The 20,429-nt window shown below is 43.6% G+C and overlaps 1 protein-coding gene across 1 annotated transcript in view; it reads left to right on the top strand.

The window, feature by feature from the left end:
• Positions 1-20,429, top strand: part of MARCHF1 (membrane associated ring-CH-type finger 1) — a 478,593-nt gene that overhangs the window by 317,488 nt on the left and 140,676 nt on the right. Inside the window, exon 5 of the mRNA XM_040332758.1 lies at positions 18,592-18,739. Within this exon, the coding sequence (XP_040188692.1) occupies positions 18,592-18,739 (148 nt within the window). The remainder of the gene's footprint in view (positions 1-18,591; positions 18,740-20,429) is intronic.

Here is a 20,429-nt window from a genome sequence, read left to right as displayed (position 1 = left end):
GCAAAAAAGGGGAGGAAAATCCCAAAATAGCACCAAACCATGGCTGAGAAGGATACCGCTATTGTATCCACATTTGGTGCTATATTTGGACTTTTCTCCCATTTTTCTTATTTTTGCAATGTCCGTTGCTTGTATTTTTACTGATAGGACTGTCTGGATGGTGGTACAGCCACGTCAAATTGCACTTATTCACAATGCTCTGATGGTATATGATTTTTTGCTTGGGTATTGTCTTATGCTCTGCTTTATGTTTTCATGTGTGTTTGTCCTTGTCCTCAAACAACCTTGTCTATATGATGTTAGATGTAGGATTTTTGTCATTTTTTTTTTTATGGTATTGGGTGATACTAATTTTTCAATAAATTAATGCATTATATACAAATTAAACCCCATATGGTGCATTTTAGGATGTACCACTCTTTCTCTTTGTTTTTCTTTCCCTTTTATCTATTCTAATTTCTTTTTTTCCCCCTTCCCTCTCTCTAGCTGTCTTTCTTTTTCTTTCTTTTATTCTTTCTCTCCCTTTTTCTTTGTTCCTCCCCCTCTTTTCCTCTCTCCTCCATGTATTGTCTATTTTTATTCCTTCTCTTACTCCTTGGTGGGGGGAATGGGATGAGTGGCAATGCTGGGGGGAGTTCTGATCAGCCAACTTAGTTGCTCTTGATCAAGGTCATCTTCTGATCTGAGAACTGTAGTGGGGACTTTTAATGGCAACTATAATCACAGGTAGTGTTACTCACGCTGTCTCCGACTTTGTGGTGTCTTGTAGCAGCGACACCTATGCCAAAATCGGGAGATAGGGTCTCCTCCAGCCCCACTTCACATTCCTCACCAGTCAGTGAATTGGATGGGTGGCTGCGAAGAAGCTGAGTGGGTGGCCGCGGGCTCCAGGAACAGCCCAGCTGGGCGGCTGTAAAAAGGCTGGGAGAGTGGTGCAGGCTTCAGGAACAGCCCAGGATTAGGTGACCCCTGGCAAATCATCATTCGACCCCTGAGGGGGTCCCGACCCCCAGGTTGAGAACCACTGTTCTAGTACCTATGTGTACCCTCATCTAGTGGTTTCCCTATCCTTTTATTTGTGATATTTCAGCAGATACCTCAGCATTAGTGCTAATTCTCTAATCTAAAAGATTCCTTTGCAGAACCCTGCACAGTTATAGCACAGTTACTCACAGTACTGTAAGTGATCCAAGAATACTACTGAGAATACACTGCTGCTAAGGAAACCAGGAGTGATCCACCCGCTGCAGCTCTGCTGAAACTCAGCCTTGCCTGGACTGCACAATATACTCATGGGGCTGTACTGAAACGATTGGAGAGTTTTTAAAATATAAGCAAAGATTCAACAGATCACATTCATAACTAACACTTGACACGTTTTCCACCAAAGGTGACTAATTATACGTCTGTAAGGCTAATGTTTAATGATGTACTCTGAACAGAAGAGCGATGGAGTAGAATAACAAAACAGGGTCACGTTGCGTCTAAGCCTTACAGCCGAGTTAATACGTAAAACACATACTTCTAGAGACATAGACAAAGTTAAAATAGCCAGTAATTGTCACAGACATTATAATTACTTTAAAAAAAAAAAAAGAATGTTTTATAATATAATTTATAATATAGGAAAATTTAGGCCACCTAAAATATCAGTTGTGCGTGGGCACTGGTAAGCTAAGTCACCTCCAAGACTCCCATAATTCTCTGATTCCAATGGCAAAATTTGGGTTTGTAATAGCCATAACAGTTGGCTGAAATTGAGAATTATGATAGAGATATCTTGCACCAAAGTCCCAAAGAGATCGAAAAAGCCAACATGTCATTCCGATTTTTATCATTATTACAAAGTGAAATTACTTTGAAATTACTAATTATATACTTTTTTTGTTGGAAGTCAAATGGACCTAAGATAGCGAACCTGTTTTCTTTCTTTCCGTTGGACTTCCCATGGACTCACGGCCGACTTTTGCACGGTCAAAAGTCTGACCGTGTGTACGAGACATAAGACTCCTTTGCACTGGAAGTGGTTTTCAGGCGCTTTAGCGCTAAAAATAGTGCCTGTAAAGCACCTGAAAAAAGCCTCAGATGCAATCCCAGTGTGAAAGCCTGAGTGCTTTCACACTGGGGCACTGCGCTGGCAGGACATAAAAAAAGTCCTGCAAGCAGCTTCTTTGCAGTGCTTGAGGAGCAGTGAATACACCTCTTCTAAAGCACCCCGCCCATTGAAATCTGTGGTATACCTAATATTTTAGAATTATTGATGCTAGAGATCAACTGAAAAGTGAAATTCTGCATCAAAATCCAACACTTACTTTAATCCATTCACATCGACCGTACGCATATATGCAGCCTCACTAGACTGGGATTTTTTTGTGGGGCAGCATATTTGCGTATTTCCCTTTGTGCTGGGAGTGTGCCACACTTAAGTGTACACCCATCTGTTTGCCTGCATGAGATGCAAAGGTGTTCCATAAATCCGTGTGCAGGCAGCCCCTTTTATGCCATTTGGGACAAAGAGGTTGCAGGGACACAGCTGCTGCTCCCAATATGACTCATGAGAGCGAGGTCTAAATCTAAAAGATAGAATAACTAATATTAGTAAATTTATTGAATTGGGCCTTTTTGCAAAACAGTGAAAATCTAAGGTATTCAAAACTATAGGCTAAAAATCAGGCGGTTGGCTTCTAAGTTGAAATAATGCTTTAGCTGCTTTCTGCTTTCACACTGAAAGCGCAGACCGTTAGCAGTAAAGTGCCGCTTGTTTTAGCCGTGCTTTACCGCAATTTTTCCCACCACTAGCGGGGCGTTTTTAAGCCCAAAAAAGGGGTTAAAAACTCCTACGTTGCAGCGCTTCCAAAGCGCATTTCAGACACTTCGGAAGCACTGCTCATTCATTCCAATATAGTATGCAGTGCTCCCAAACCGCCCCAAAGATGCTGCTTGCAGGACTTTTCCGAACTTCTAGCAAGGATACCGCCCGCGTGTGAAAGCACCCATTGTAAAGAATGGGAGGCAGATTTCAGGCGCTTTACAGTCGCTATTTCTAGTGCTAATGTCGTGTGTATTTTGTTGGTGTGCGTTGCCATAACAAAAGTGCATACATTCTATCACAACGCAGCTCGTTACTATATGTGGCAACACTAAATGAACGTAATTTTTAAAAAGTTTAATAAAAAAAGCACTGTGATGCATTGTAACAACTTATTAACACTGGATCAGGAAATTCTACTTAGTACTTAGTACTTAGCACTTCTGCATTCATTCACAAATAGCAGAAATGGTACATATCCAATTATGTTTACTATTCTTTAGTTTTGAATGAACACTCCTGTGTTCATTCAGGGAAGTTAAGGACTGGTTAAGGACTGGTAAATATGAGAGACATATTTATCAGTCCTATGCTTGCCATCCTGAATGACCTATTCCTCCCTGTTTTGTGCCGCAATATGAGCCTTTCTGTAACTTCCTGTTTCTGCCTTGATGAGCTACGGGGAGGATAACAATGATCAGAAGAGGCACATGCATAGCAGAAGAGATCTGACAAACAGGGCACACAGCAAACAGTGGTGGCTGTGTTGGGGGGTGTTAATCTCTTGGTCTGAATAGCTGCGATCAACAGCTATTCAATAGTGAGGAGAGTCTGGAGCACTCCTCTGTTACTGTCACAATCAGTTGCTATAGCAGTTGCGTGACTACCACCGACCAGCAGGATAGGTACACAGGCAGTCACAGTGGCAGATGACACAGACTTACCTGAGGTGCGGAGTCTAAGTACTATCCCGTGTTCACCAGAGCTCATAATGTTTGAGATGGATTTTTCTCAGGAGGTGAGCAAGCTGGGGTCCAATAGAGGATATGCAGATAAGTATCAAACAGAAGAGTAGTTGAGGAACAAGCCAAAGGTCGATAAGAGTAGCAGGTTGGGATCAGGCAGAAGCGCAGTCGAGGAACAAGCCAAGGGTCGATAACAAGTGGTAACAAAATATCGACAGCACCAGGGAAGATGAAAGTGAGATACTGGCTGAAGGAAGCACAATAATCTGGCAAACAGGAAGTGGGGAGACATGGCTTAAGTTCACGTTTCAGCAGAAGTTACAATACAATGCAGGGTTGTCCAATGGATCAGATAGACTGCTGTCAAGCATCTCAGCTCAGCGAGAAGAGTCATTAACAGACACAGCCAAGGTCCCAGGTTCAAGTCCAGGCCCCAAAAGCTACCTTCATTGACCATGAGCTTGAAACAAAAGGGTAGGGCAGGGGCGGACTGACAACTCATGGGGCCCCCGGGCAATAGAAGATTATGGGGCCCCCGGGCTTACAGATGGCCACCACGCCAGGAGGCAGTGCAGAGGCAGGGCAGCTAAAATCTCAGGATTTTCACATCAAGCATGTCGGTTTCAGACATATCAGGGACAGATGTAAAAAAAAAACACAGATTTTAACATACTGTCCCTGGTTTTATTGAGCCTGGCAACCCTGATGGGGCCCCCTAGTGGCATGGGGCCCTCGGCAGGGCCCGAGAGCCCCAATGGTCAGTCCGCCCCTGGGGTAGGGTGACAAGGTGAGACATACTGAGCTGACCAGCTGCTAGTGGTCTGCTCCATCATATGCTTTATGACAGTGGCAGAAAAAGGGTTAAAGCCCCCAGCCTGTGTAAGCCACATACTAATATACTAACCTTCAGCTGAGCTGGAGATGAGCACAGAGGATAGGTAGCACACATGTGCAGCACACATGCAGCAAGTGACCAGAGGTGGCAGTAATGAGCCCAATGTGAAATCAAGGACAGGACACAGCAGAAAATTATTGACACCTAGTGTGACAAAATCAGTACATAGAAAGGCAGGGCAGCCATGCAGCACCCCTTCTCCCACATAAAGACCCTGTTTTCCAGACATCTGCCCCTGTCATTGCTTTCTTGTATGGGAGCTAACCATTGCTGCCTGTTATACTGAAGTTGAAAAAAAAAAAAAAAAAAAAGAAATCAAAATAACATTAGCTAGTGACTTAAAATGCTGAAGAGAGTGATATAGACATGATAACCAGACCACTAGTACTTACAAAAATAGAAGACAGCAATTGCCGTCTCTGAATGACCTAAGAAGGTTCACTATTAGGAAACGGGAGAAATTGGTGCCAAATATGGGGCTTTACATTTATATGTACACTTTAAATCAGTATTGTCAATACTCGTTTTCAACATTCAATATGTTCTTGCTATTTTAAAATCAATGCAATGGTACCTTGTACACATTGGCCCGGATTCACAGACAGCAGGCGCACATTACGCCACCGCAGCGCATCCTCCTGTGCGCTATGCCGACGCAGCGCAGAGAGGCAAGCATGGAATTCAGGAAGCCAGTGCTCCCCATGCTGCGTCTGCGTGGCGTAGGTTTTGAAGGTGCAGGCCGGCGTAGGTGGAAGTGGGCTTGACCCATGCAAACCCATGCAAATGAGGCGTGAACCCCCATGCAAATTGATGGTCCGAGCGCCAGACAAGTACGTTTATAACGAACTGCGCATGCGTCGTGTCGTGGACGCATCCCCTGCGCATGCTCACAACCACGTCGGAACAACTGCCCTAAGATACGCCGGATCAACTGCCTACGCCATGAACGTATCCTACGCCCAGCTAGACTCACGTCCAACGTAAAATACGCCGGCTTGTATTCCTTGGTGCAGACCTTTGCATGTCTGCTGCTGGGTTACACCTCCTTTATGGGGCTTAACTTTACGCCGGACGTACAACATACGCGCACCAGTCGTAGCCTGCGTCGGGCGTACTTACGTTCCTGAATCGCCGTATCTTCCTCATTTGCATATTTGAAAGGCTGATCAATGGGAGCGCCACCATGCATCCAGCCTAAATATGCGCCCACTCTACGCCGGCGTAGGCAAGTTACGGGAGGAAACCTATTTTTAGGCGTTATCTAGTTTGTGGGTCTGGCGCACAGATACGACGGCGCTTATTTGCACGTTACGCTGGCGTATCTTGTGCGCTTGTGAATCCGGGCCATAATATTTTCAAAAACAAACCTTTTTTTTAATGATCCCAAAATTTGGAAAACTAACTATATTGTTTGGAAGATAAGTTAACTTTAAAGTTTAATTTATTACAGTTTAACAAATGCATACTGTAAAACATAAAGAAAGAAATGTAGCATACATTGTGGAATCAATATTTAAGGGAGATGCAATAACAAGAAAACCCACCAGATGTCAGTAATGGACCATAATATCTTAAGACAGATTTAGTACCTGACTTCATACTCTGTTTTTATATGTGACTATATCAGGGTTTTTATTATACGATTATTTCTTAAGAAATATTTATAAATATACTAACTCATTTTGACATAAACTATGTGACCACAGACTGTAAGAAACACATCAGAATGTAGACCCATCATTAGCAATATTTTATTCTTTCTGATTCATTATTTTATCTATTTTTTTTACTATCACTAACCCTACTGTAGAGCAAGTTCCTATTCTCCGCATATAAAATGCACAACAACTGTATTGCAATTTACTACTGTACCATGCAACCTGTTGCATTCAAATGCATTGTGATCGCAAGTGCAATGTGTTTTGAATGCAGTATAGGAAACATGTATAAAACGTGAGTTTCCCGCACCACATTCTCTTGTCAACTGGCCCTAAGACTAATTTCTCATCTGGGCTTGTTTATGCAGTAGCAGAAATCAACTGCCCGTGTTTACTTTCTCTAACAGCACAAATACTCTTTAACTACCCAGCGATCCCTTTGGTTATGTTGGCCCAGATTCAGAAACAACTTACGCCGACGTATCTATTGTTACGCCACATAAGTCCACGGATGTGCCGTTGTATCTATTCGCCTTATTCATCAAACAAGATACGCCTGAATTTTGGCTTAATACGACCGACGTAAGTCTCTTACGCTGTCATATCTTGGGCGCATATTTACGCTGGCCGCAAGGGGCGCTTCCATTGATTTACGCATCGAATATGTAAATGACCAGGATACGCCGATTCACGAACGTACTTGCGGCCCGTCGCTGTAATCTATGCCGTTTATGTAAGGCGTATGTCCGGCGTAAAGTTAAGCCTCATAAAGCAGGGGTAAGTCATGTTAGGGTATGGACGTCGGAACAGCGTCGGAACAGCCGTCGTATTTTACGTCGTTACATAAGTCGTACGTGAATGGGGCTGGCGTAGGTTACGTTCACGTCGTAGGCATTGAGTCGTCGTATCTTAGGGAGTATATGCAACGTGATTCTGAGCAATGCGTGCGCATGTGCCGTTCGTTCGGCCCTTTCATTTACATGAGGGTCACGGTTCATTTTAATACAACACGCACACTACCTGCCTACTTTGAATTAGGCGGGCTTACGCTGGCCCATTTACGCTACGCCGCCGTAACTTAGGGAGCAAGTGCATTGTGAATACTGGTCTTGCCTCTCTATGTTACATCGGCGTAGCCATAAGAGATGCGCTACGCCCGCTCAAAGATACGATGCTGTACGGGAATCCAGGCCGTTGTATTTAAAGTGCTATTGAAGGCAGGTATATACAAGACACCTGTTTAATCCAGCAATGCAATTCATTCATTCTAAAGTCTTTTCTCTTTAGAAGAATAGTGCCCTAGCTGTTCTCCTTTTTTCTCTAGTCAAGCCCTCATTCCCTTTCTGCCTTATTTCATCAAGAAAATGCTACCTACTATCTGTTCTCTATAGACCAATCATCCTCATCTGGCTATTTATGGGCTGGGTGATTGATCTCCTCGATGCCCCCCACTAGTTCTACACTCTTCTTCCCTATACCCTGTAAGAAGATCTAAAAGCTGGATGATGATATAATTTGGGAATTTCATATAAATTAGTGAGATAAGCCATTAAGACTCCTGGAATCCCTCTGCACATCAGCATTCAGACTGAGAAAATAAGGGGTATGTGTGGAGAGGTGCAGCATGTTGCGGCAGCAGTAAATACTCAGAGTCTGGTTGAGAGATTGTATTAATGTAAAAGTTCAGCATTTACAACAAGGGTGGCTGGAAGGCACCCAACTGGGAACACTCAAAGAATGCAGCAGCAATGTGTAGCAGAGCAGGTCTCATGCCAATAGCATCTGTCTTGAGGGGCGGAATGAGTCCTGGCCGGTCTGTACTCAAATGGGAAGGTGTCCAGGAAGGATGGCGTATCCCTGTCCTTTGCCTATTCATCTGGAACCTTTCCCCCCTGATGCTAATCACTGTCCATGTCAGACAGGTGACCTGTCTCTACACTACCCACACATGAAATGTGCGCCAAGCCTGGGATCCAGGGCCTAAAGATGTCTGTCAGGGTCACATGTGGCAGTAGCATCCAATAAGCTAGCTTCCTCAGTGACCCAGGAAATCCTAGATGAACCATGTTCCTTTTGACTTTTCTAACTGCAATCTGTGGACAAGCGCCACCTACAGTGGAGAAAGTAGACTGCACCTGGCTTCACTACCCACCTGTGACAGATGCTTTCCTCAGCATCGTAACACAGTAAAGAACAATATGAGAAATTCAATGAACCTAGTTAGGGAACAGCAGAGGAAAGGTTCAAGCAAGATAATTGGAGTACCTTGCAGAAAGAGAAAGCTACCGATGGTTAGACAGCAAATGGTGGCAAGCAACAGTATCCTCCAAGGAGTCAGGTTTCAAGTTATCACCTTCTGTTTGTGATTCTGGGGCCACAGGTGGATGGGAGACATTTGGGCTCAGGACTGAATCTTGCTTCTGGATAGTCCGTGGAGCTTGCAGTGGTAGTTGGACTATCCATAGTTTCTGTACTGGGGCTAAATCCAGAGGGGCTGAAGGCTCGAGAAGGAGAGGAGGCAGGTAAAACTCTGTGGGAACCTCTTGCACTTATGGAACATCCACAGAGACACATCCTTCTAGATCTCCTCACCACTTAACACACAGGGCCTCAGCAGGGTGCAATGGATATGAGATTGGGTCATATACTAGAGTTGGAGGGAAGAACTGTCGATAGGGAGCACATTCCCACTTAGGCTCTGGCTTATTGCCTCACTAGCTTTTGGCATTTTTCACAAACACCTGGTCCCCAGGTCACAACAGCAAACCCTCTAGGATAGAGTTCTTGACCAAGTCCTTGTGTCTATCAAGCACCACTTGCTTGGCTTTCTGTATCTTGTCCAAGTGCCCCTGCACCCAGGTGCTAGGTGTCTGGGAAGTCACATCCTCAGGAGAGCCCAGTAGGATATCCACCAGTAGACCACCATAGCGCCGAACCTCAAGAAAAAGGTTGTGTGACCAGTAGCTCGGTAAATTGTGTTGTTGTAGGCCCACTCCATGGCCTCCACATGCTGGTGCCACCTATTTAGGTGCTCTTGTTCGAGAGTCTGCAGCATGCCTAGCAGGGTGCAGTTGAACTACCCATGGGCTCAAATACCCTGTGGGTGGTGTGTGCTTTTCGGATACCATTGAGGCGGCACAGCTCGTAAATGATTACTAACTCAAAGTTCAAGCCTTGGTCTGAGGGTATCTTCTTGGGGCACCCGTAAGGTTGGACCACATGCTCCCAAAATAATTTAGCTATGGTCGGGGCTGTCTGATCCTTAGTGGGGTCTACCACTGCGGACTTGGTTTATTGCTTAACAAAAACCAAGGCATAGCGGTATCTTAAGTGCAAGCTAGAGATTGTTAAAAGTAATGGCCATTGACATGGTTCTTTCAGGCCGGGTCATATGTACAGAGGAAGTCTCACATTCCTGGCAAACCTTCTGGACCCAATCTGCCGCAGGTTAGTATCTTCTAACTAAGGACTCAGTTCTGTGGGCTCCAAAGTGTCCACTCACCATATTAAATATTTAGCTCGAAGGTAATGCGAGAAGGGGACCACAATTTGTAGGATGTCCCGCTGTTCATTAGAAATGCATGCCTGGCAGTATAGCACACAGTCCTGTGTTTTGAGTTGATCCCATTGCCTCAGAATTGCTTGAGCCACGTTGGACCATCTCTGACAGTCACAGAAGGAGGGATTGCACCGCCAAGAGAGGAAGCACTGCATCAGCATGAGATCTGGATCCTTCTGTTGAATCAGAGACCTCTCCTCCGGGCTGTACATTTTGGTGGGCTCTGCTTCTGGGGCTGGTTCCTGTTCCTTGAGAGAGCATGAGGTGGCTGCAGTGGGAAGGACAGGGGCAACCTCAATGTCTTCTCAGCAAAAGTCCTCATCCTCTCCTGGGCGTTCCATTGGACAGCAAGATAGAGCTTTAGCCCGTCTGTTAAACTTCCCAGGTTTTTAGTGAATCTTATATTTGAACCATGCCAGGCGGGCAACCTACCCTTGTTCCAGCTTGGCTGTGTCCATGTAAACGAGGGGTTGTTGTCCATGAAGACCTCTATGTCAGCCCCTGTGAGGTATTCCACAAACCTTTCCAAACCATACCAAAGCTAGTAACTCCAATGTGAAGGAACTGTAATTATGGGGTTCTTCTCAGAAGGCTGGAGGCTTCATCTGGCATAGGCGATCACCTGTTCACAGTCATCTTGAACCTCAGCCAGTACAGCTCTTAGACCTTGTAAACTCCCATCTGTATATACCCTGGAAGGGCTTTGAATAGTGCACATATGCCAATGAAGGTGCCCAAGTCAGTTTTTGTTTGAACATCTTAAAAGCCTGTTATTGGGATGATGCCACTGGGTTTGCTTGGAGGCCATTGAACCGCCTTTTTTCTGGATGGCATGGCCGCTCAGCAGCAGGTAAGTAGGTAGGCTATGTGGGCGAACTCAGGAATAAACCTGTGGTACTAGCCCACCAGTATCATAAAAGAACGTAGCCCAGTATCAGTCTTTGGGGGTGTCAGTCCTGTATTGCTTGTACCTTAGTTGGGTCTAGGGAAACTCCTCCAGCTTCTACAATATTCTCTAAGTACTGGATTCGTTGTCTCATTACTGTGGGTATTGCTCAGACTAAAAGGACATATGGTTACATTTGAACAGTCTCAGTGGTGTGACAAAGGCAGTCCTCCCTTCACAACCTTGATCTCACTGGGATTTGCCAGTAGCCGCTTGCCAAGTCAAGGGTGGAAAAGAACTTGTCCTAATGCCATAAGTGACTCGTCTACCCAAGGTAATAGGTAGGCATCCCAATGGGTACAGGCATTTAACTTGTGGTAATCAACGTAAAACCGCAGACTTCTGTCAGGACCACTGGAGCAGCCCATGGACTATGACTCTCTTGAATCCCCCCACTCTGCAGCTTGTTGCGGAGCAAGTCCTTGACCTCCTGACATAAAGCTGGGTGAATATAATGGTATCGCTCCCGAATAGGTGGAGCATCCCCCATATGGATTGGGGATCAGTGGCCTTGGTGTAACCATAAGCAGTTGGTTAAGCAACCTTTGTTGCCGTATTGTAGGAGATAGTCCAGCTGTTCCAGCAGCATCTTGTATTGTGACTTGTCCAACTAAGACATGACTGCTTGCAGCAGAGCACATACTGTATGCCCTCTACCCTGTGTTGAACCTCTAAAATGCTGTGGCAGGACACTACATACAGATCTGCTAAGGTGGTATGGTTGTGAGGAGTAAAATCAGCTTGACCCCAGGTTGACGAGCTGCACCAAGACCTTCCATCTGTGAACCTTGGACAAGGTGCAGCAATTAGCTACTTCCCTGGCACCACTGCATCCTGGCGGGCTTGCATCATTACTGTGGCCCCTTGAAGTGTCTTGTGAGCCTTGATGGGTAGAGACCAGACTACCTCTTGGAGGGGTGTCAGGAGCAGTTTTTGTTTGAGAGGGGTGCGGACCATTCCCACGTGTTCTGGCTTTTTCCTTGCTGCCTTCTGCGGAGCTTCGTAGACCCATAATCATGTTGAGCCACACTGCCCGCAGACCACAGTCCTACATTCCCCGGCTGGTTGTTGGACATGCAAGTAATCAGGGCAAGTCCAGGTCCTTTAACACAGTCATACCCTCACCTAGATGACACCTTTTTCCAGGATGGGCAGATTGTTGGCCTGCCTTGAAGAATAGCCAGGACTGATCCAGTTAGTCTCAAGTTCCAAACCAAAGGGAGCAGAAGTCCTACTATATGACAGTGACCTCTGAACCTGTATCAATCAGGCATGGGACCTCTTGTCCACTCTTGAGGGCAGCCACAAATACACTGGGTGCAACTATAGACTCTGTTTTTTTGGGACCATGTTTCGACTGTCCTGGGGTTTAATTGCTGCTGTGTGAGCTTTTGAATTCGGGCTGGCCACAGTTCTTACTTGTGTATCTAAAGCAGCCGTACTACCAGCACTTCTGGTCCTTCTCTGGGACCCTCTGTAATGGATTCTCACCCTTAGGAGGGGACAAATCTCTTTTGAGAGAAGACAGATCCTGCTTCAGGGAGGCCACGTCCAGGGCAAGTTCCCTTAACACTGTGTGTATGGCTGACAGCAATGAGGGTGCTAGAGCCTCCGCCTTCATATACAGTGGGTATAGAAAAGAATAACTCCCCCTTTAATGGCTTAAATACCGAACACTTTTACCCCCTTCCTGTTCAGGCCAAGTGTCAGCTTTCAGAGCTATCACACTTTGAATGACATTCGCATGGTCATGCAACACTGTACCTATATGACATTTTTATAAGGTTTCTTGCAGTGGTATTTAATAGCTACTGGTTTTTATTTGTTTTGCAAAATTAAAAAAGGTTTTCTTTGTTTCTATTATAAAATGTTGCAGATACATAATCTTTCTTTAGGCCAAAATGTATACTGCTACATTTCTTTGGTGACAATAACCCAAACCAGTGTATTTTATTTAGACTGTAGGAAAGTTATAGAGTCCACAAACTATGGTATATATCTGAAAATCGATCAATCCCAATGTACTGACGACCAATCTAATTTTTTGAGCCCCGGAAACAGTACACATATCCCCTTTTTGGAAAGCAAACAGTCCAAGGTATTTAGTAAGAGGCATGGAGAGTTTTTTTAAGTTGTAATTTTTTTGTCACAATTTTTGGAAATAATGAAGAAATATATTTGCAATTTTTGACATACTGTCACCAGTGCAATACAGTGGGGTTGATTTACTAAAGGCAAATCCATGTTGCACTACAAGTACACTGCAAGTGCACTTGGAAGTGTAGTTGCTTTAGATCTGAAGGGAAGCTCTGCTGATTTTATCATCCAAGCATGTACAAGCAAAAAATGCTGTTTTTTTATTTTTCTTGCATGTCCTCCTCAAATCTACAACAACTGAGTGCACTTGTAGTGCATTTGTAGGGCAAAGTAGATTTGCCTTTAGTAAATAAACCCCAGTGTTATCATACAACTAGTTTGGCGGTGATCACGGACACTGAGGCCGCGTACACACGGTCGTTCCAAACGGTGAGAATGGTCCGACGGGCCATTTCCATCAGTTCACCGCTGAAGTGACCTGATGGTCTGATGTGCGTACACACCATCGTTCCAAAAACCGATCGGATCAGAACGCGGTGACGTCAAACACACGACGTGCTGAATAAAACAAAGTTCAATGCTTCCAAGCATGCGTCGACTTGATTCTGAGCATGCGCGGGTTTTGAAACGATGCTTTCTGTACTAACCATCGGTTTGGACCGATCGGGCAGCGGGCCATCAGTTCGATTTTAAAGCATGTTTTAAAATTTTGGACCGAAGGACAACAGACCGATGGGCTATACAAACGGTCGGTTTGGACCGATAAAACGGAACCTCGGTCCATTCTCATCGGTTTGTCCGACCGTGTGTACACAGCCTGACTGGTTTTAAAATTTTGGACCGAAGGACAACAGACCGATGGGCTATACAAACGGTCGGTTTGGACCGATAAAACTGAACCTCGGTCCATTCTCATCGGTTTGTCCGACCGTGTGTACACGGCCTGACTGGTGACAATTTGTTTCTTTTTTTATTACTTTTTTTTTTACTTTTTTTACATACAGTCACCAGAGCAATACAGTGTTACCACAGTAACACTGCACTACTCTGGGGGACATAATCAGGATTTATTTTTATTTTTTTACATGCTAGGATTGCTTATTACTGTGCATTTTACAGCTATAAGCAACCATTTTTTTTTCTAAATGAAAACTACTCATCTACTCATTCAGTGTTTACTATAGAAGATCCAAGCAAAACCTAATGTATTTTATTACATTAGAACTTAGTACATTCTTTCAGGTACAATTTTACATCTTTTTAATATATTTCAAATTCTGTCACTTAGTGTATTGGGGAATGTTTTTGTTTTTATGCATATTATATATACTGTGTAGTGTGTGTAAATAGATATCTTACAAGATGACTTTTCTAAGTGAATTTTCTCTACTGCTGACTATGATTGGGTGTTAAAATTGTATTCTTTGACAGTTCATACCCCCATCCACTTGTCACCTAAGGTAGGGGGATCAACCTGTATTATTTTATTCAGCAATGCATTCATTGTAATAAGCTTTGCCAGAGTTTAGGGAATAGTGTGAAAAATGTATTCTCACATGAGCAGTGTTCAGTGTCTAAAAATAATAATTTTAAAACAAGTATAAAAAAAAAAGAAGGTTATTTTAACCTGGACTACTATCCTGGATAAATTGGTCTTCATTTTTTCCTGAATAAATTGGACCTATGCATTAAAATAAAGGAAGCATTGACCCACTAAATATATCCTTGCCTTAGGCCCCTTTACATGGTCACTTGTCCCTGCTCAGTATGCTTTTCATTGCGTTCAGTGTTCATAAATAGGAACTTTAGTGGAAAATGATGAGCCATGTACTGGGTGCAGCAGGCTTTTCTGGAAGCTGTGTGAAACCAGAACTGTGAAATTATTATTTGATAATAGCAAAGTTTCCAATCCTTATAAGGCCTTATGTATGATTTCCCTTTACATGACATTTACAAATTACTATTTAAACTGTAGTAGATGGATTAAGATTTACTGTATACATTTATTTATATTTGATTTCTTATGTTTATAGTGCTGACATAATACACAGCGATTTAGCTTTCACAGAGCCATTCACATCAGTTCTTGTACCACAGAATTTTTAGGTCTCATGCGACAGTCAGATTGTCAAACTCATACATGCTGTAAAGCAACCCATAGACGTGAATTGACATGATGTCATGTATTCATGTAAAAACAAATGTTGGTGTATGCTCTTGTCACTGAGTTGTCAGCCTCTTACTTCTGCAACTTGGAAGATACAGGGATGCTACAACACATTGTTAAAGCACATAGGCAATCACAATTAGCTTTTGAGAGATAAGGAGAAGTAGCTAGAAACAGTCTGTTCACCTTCTCCTTCTTGTTCCTAGACAAGCTGAACTGTTATGCAGGCAAAAGTAAATAGTGTTTATTAATCTCTCAAAACAGGAAAACATAAATAGCTTTCTTCAGCAACAGTAAAACAAACAGTTCACAGTCCTGATAAAAAGAAAACCTTACAACATGGCTCACCGCTAGTCTCTCAGTCCAACTGGGGTTTAAGGTTCCCACTTGTTTTGCAGTACCAGACAAGCTGCAGTTGCTCGGTAAAACCAGCGTCTTAGGCCTCGTACAGACGAGGGGTTATCCGCTGGAAACGGTCCGCCGGACCGTTTCCAGCAGACATTCCTCCTCCGGATTTTGATCCGATGGCTTGTACACACCATCGGATCAAAATCCGTGCGGAAAACATCCGCGGTCACGTGTCGCGCCGTCGCCGCGACGATGACGCGGCGACGTGCGCGACGCTGGAAGGTAAACACTTCCACGCATGCGTCGAATCCCCACGACGCATGCGAGGGATGGGAACGGACGGACTGATCCGGTGAGTCTGTACAGACGACCGGATCAGTCTGCTGGACTGGATCCCAGCGGATGGATTTTGTAGCATGCTACAAAATTTTTATCCCCTGGGAATCCGTCGGCTGGATTTTTATCCGCCGGGAAATGTCCGCTCGGACGTACAGGCGACCGGATCTATCTGCTGGAACTGATCCGCGGATCAATCCCAGCGGATAGATCCGGTCGTCTGTACGAGGCCTTAGGGCCAGATTCAGGTACAAATGCGGCGGCGTAACGTATCGTCTTTACGTTACACCGCCGCAAGTTTTCAGCGCAAGTGCCTGATTCACCAAGCACTTGCGTGTAAACTTACGGCAGTGTAACGTAAAGCCGTCCGGCGCAAGCCCGCCTAATTCAAATGGGGCGTGTACCATTTAAATTAGGCGCGTTCCCACGCCGAACGTTCTGCGCATGCTCCGTGTGAAAATTTCCCGACGTGCATTGCGCGAAATGACGTCGCCCGACGTAATGTTTTGGAATGGCGACGTGCGTAACGTACTTTCGTATTCCTGGACGTCTTACGCAAAAAAAAAAAAATTGAAATTCGATGCGGGAACGACGGCCATACTTTGACATGGGCTGTCTAAAATTAAGCCATAAAAAAGCAGGCCTAACTTTGCGACGGGAAAAAACAACTAGCGACGACGTAACGAACGCGCGTACCTTCGTGGATCGCCGTAAAAGCTAATTTGCATACCCAACGCTGGAAAACGACGCAAACTCCACCCAGCGGCGACCGAAGTACTGCATCCTAAGATCTGAAGGCGTACGAAGCCGTAAGCCTGTCGGATCTTAGCCAAATGCCGTCGTAACTTGTTTTGAGGATTCAAAACAACGCTACGACGCAGCAAATTTGAAAATACGCCGGAGTATCAGTAGATACGCCGACGTATTACAACTGTGAATTTGGCTCTAAGTCTCCAGAGAGTCTTGTGAAGCACGCCACTGGCTTTTGAGGATCTTTTTCCACCCAAAAAGTCTCTCAGAATCTCCAAATTCTAGGTCCCTAAAGAGCTTCAAGCTTGAAAACCAGCCCTCTCCTCTCTGACCAGACTACCCCGGAACCCCTCACCCTGCATGTATGAGAACTCCTGAATACTAGCCATGTCTCTTTAAATCTATCTTAAATGGACCACAAACAAAATAGTGGAAAAAAGCTGTCCAGGACACACTCCTGGCGTAATTTTCAAGTCTTTATTTTATTTAGTTATTTTGAAACTTGGTACATAAAATAGGCATATCTCTGAGCTCCTGCTGCCAGGCTTTTAATCACCTACTGTACATCAGATGTAGTAGGACACTGATGCATTTCCTCTCTGTGAGGACTTCTTCAGAGAGGTTGTGTCCTGTGTTCATCTCACTATTATCTACTATAATCGGTTTCTACTGATGGATTAATAATACTGGAATTATTTTGGATCTCACTTTAAAAATCTAATATTGATATAGAGGCATGCCTGATAGGGATAATTTAGCTTTAGATGCTTTCAGGAGCGCATAGTATTCCATTTTTGTGTTGGTGTTTTTCTATCAGTCTAATTGATACAGGATTTCTATGTAAATAAATACAATTAGATGTTTTTGTAAATGTGTTTTGTTTGATGTGTGGCTCATTCTTTTCTATAATTTTAGGTTAATAATTGCTTAGATTGATTTCAGAAATTGTGATATGAGCAGACAAAGTTATAATTGAGTTAAACCAGCATGAGGAATTGTATAGGACTCCATGCCCTGTTTTGAAGTAGTGTAAAAGCATGGCTTGCTGTCAATATTAGTAAAATAATAGAGATATTAAAAACATAGCAAATTGTATGTTTTGTTCCAGAAAGGGTAGAAAGAACACTCTAGTATGTAGCTATAGTATATTAGGAAGGTAGTGGGTGTGTTGTATTAAAATTAACCGTGACCCCATGTAAATGAATGGCCGAACGAACGGCGCATGCGCGCGCATGCTCAGAATCACATTGCATATACTCCCTAAGATACGACGGCTCAATGCGTAAGACGTGAACGTAACCTACGCCCAGCCCCATTCACGTACGACTTACGTAAACGACGTAAAATACGACGGCTGTTCCGACGTCCATACCCTAACATGACTTACCCCTGCTTTAGGTGGGATAACTTTGAGCCGGACGTACACCTTGCATAAACGGCGTTACTTACTGCGACGGGCGGAAGTACGTTCGTGAATCAGCGTATCTAGGTCATTTACATATTCGACACGTAAATCAATGGAAGCGCCCCTAGCGGCCAGCGTAAATATGCACCCAAGTTACGACGGCCTAGGAGACTTACGTTGGTCGGATTAAGCCAAAATTCAGGCGTATCTTGTTTCAAGAATAAGGAGCATAGATACGACGGTGCATCCTAGAACTTACGCCGCTTATCAGAAGATATGTCGGCGTAAGTCGTACGTAAATCTGGGCCATAGTTTACTGCCAGCCTGACATTTGGATCCCTATGGAAGGTTCATATGTAAGTATCCAGAGAGCACCTTTGGGACAGTTCCTCTTCAAATCAAAACTAGAACCTTGGCTAAGATACATCTCTAAAGACACCACTTTTAAATTTCCATATTTTGGAAAAAATATACAGTTGTTTTTAATGGTAATAATAACAATTTCAAAGATTTAGCATAATCACTGTGGCAAGACTCACATGTCATTATAACAGAATAGTTGAGAGATAACATATTCTGTTCAACCAGATATGGCTTGTTATCTCTTAACATTGCAAGTCATGGTAACTGTCATTTTCCCTTCATTTTCATTTCAGTGGGAAAAGCTACAGATGACAAAAAGTGAGCGGCGGAAAATAGTCTGTTCTGTATCATTTCACATAATTGCCATTACATGTGTAGTATGGTCACTATACGTGCTTATAGACCGAACAGCAGAAGAGATCAGGCAAGGCAATGACAACGGTAAGATGTTTTACATGCTTTTCAACTGTCATTCTAAACAGTAAGGTAATGCATAGCTTCACTATGTTCCTGGAAAGCCACAGCAGAATGCAGTATGAATATACTGTGCCCCTCAACCAAGAGAAGGACTTTATATGGGTAAAAATAGTTACATTTGATTTTGTTGATTCCCTGGCAAACACAACACCATAGAAAATATGTGTTTCCTCTAAATGACAATCCTCTTGCAGGCAGGTGATATATTCCATGATATTGTGTCCCCGAAATACCTAACTCAAAAAACAAAAAACTTTTTGCAGTTAGTACCGAAAATATTGTTTTTCTTTGTGTACAATATAACCTTTAAATAATGGCATTTATGCTGACAAATGTAACCCTAATGGCTGCCAGTGCAATAAAGCTGCAATATCCAACACAATTATGCTCAAAGTAACTGAGTAATCCTGAGAAGCTCATCAGTAATCTGTCCTTATCTGTCTACACTAATTAGAAATTTGATTGATTCCTAAGGTTCACTGCACAATGCACACACCTATTGCTAATTGTACTCACTGAACAAACATTTTTATTCTTTTTTTTGTAGATAGATGGATGAATAGATACAAATAGATATTGTATGTGGGTTTACTTCTTTTCCATATATTAAGATGATGTGTTGCTTATAGGAATCAACAAAAAAGAGAATAAATGAAACACTCACAGGGGATTAACCTACAATAATATGTCACAAAAGGGCAAAAGCCCCAAAACATGTGGCAAAAGGTCTGGGGTTTGAAGTTCTTGTGCTATTTCTACATACTTTTGCCGTGTCCGTCCACAGACAGAACATGGTTAATGACATCAGGCCTGTTTGATGGTTGCCATCAGGTTCCATTTTATTGTTGGCTGTTTTAGGGGTTGAGCACTTGTGGGAAAGGATAGCTCATTAGACACCTGAGATAAGTGTCAGATTAAATTGAAACCCTTTGAGTTGATAAACTTTTTCTATCTATTAACAATTTAAGAAAGCTTAATTGTAATTTCATACAAGATCAAATCAATATTATTTTGATCCATTGTCTCAGTGCCCTTAAATGGCATGGGGCCCATATCCCAGTGCCTACTCTGCCTGTTTGGTAATCTTAGAAGATGAGGTGTAGATCGCACTGGACTGACTCAAACAGTCAGGCCCCGTACACACGACAGAATTCAGCCAGAAACTCAATCGGAGCCGTATTCTGCCGAGAAACCCGGCCGTGTGTACACTTTCGGCCGAGGAAACCGACGAGGATCTCATCGGGCCAAATAGAGAACATGTTCTCTATTTCCTCGTTAGTCTACGGGGAAACATGGCTCGCCGAGATCCTCGGTGGCTTCACAAGGAACTCGACGAGCAAAACTATGTGTTTTGCTCGTCGAGTTTCTCGGACGTGTGTACGGGGCCTCACTGTTGTAGGTTATGTAGAGTATGGGCAGATGGAAAGAATTGGTTTCCAGAAGTTTGTGTCCAGTTGGAGGAAAAGGTGGTGGTGAGCCCTGTTCGGGCCTGGGCTGCTACCTCCGAGTTGTGTTTAGAAAAAAGTAAAGGATTGCCCAGTTTAAGGTATAGGTAGGTATAAAGGTATTTTTTTGAAATTTCAGCGATAGAAAATTTCTATCGCTGAAATTTCAATAACACACCTTTATACTTACCTATACTGGATACTGGGCG

The sequence above is a fragment of the Rana temporaria genome, chromosome 1 (assembly GCF_905171775.1).
Source record: "Rana temporaria chromosome 1, aRanTem1.1, whole genome shotgun sequence".
NCBI lineage: Eukaryota > Metazoa > Chordata > Amphibia > Anura > Ranidae > Rana > Rana temporaria.
The sequence above is the reverse complement of the archived record's forward strand: the minus strand, read 5'-3'. Positions and strand labels throughout refer to the sequence as shown.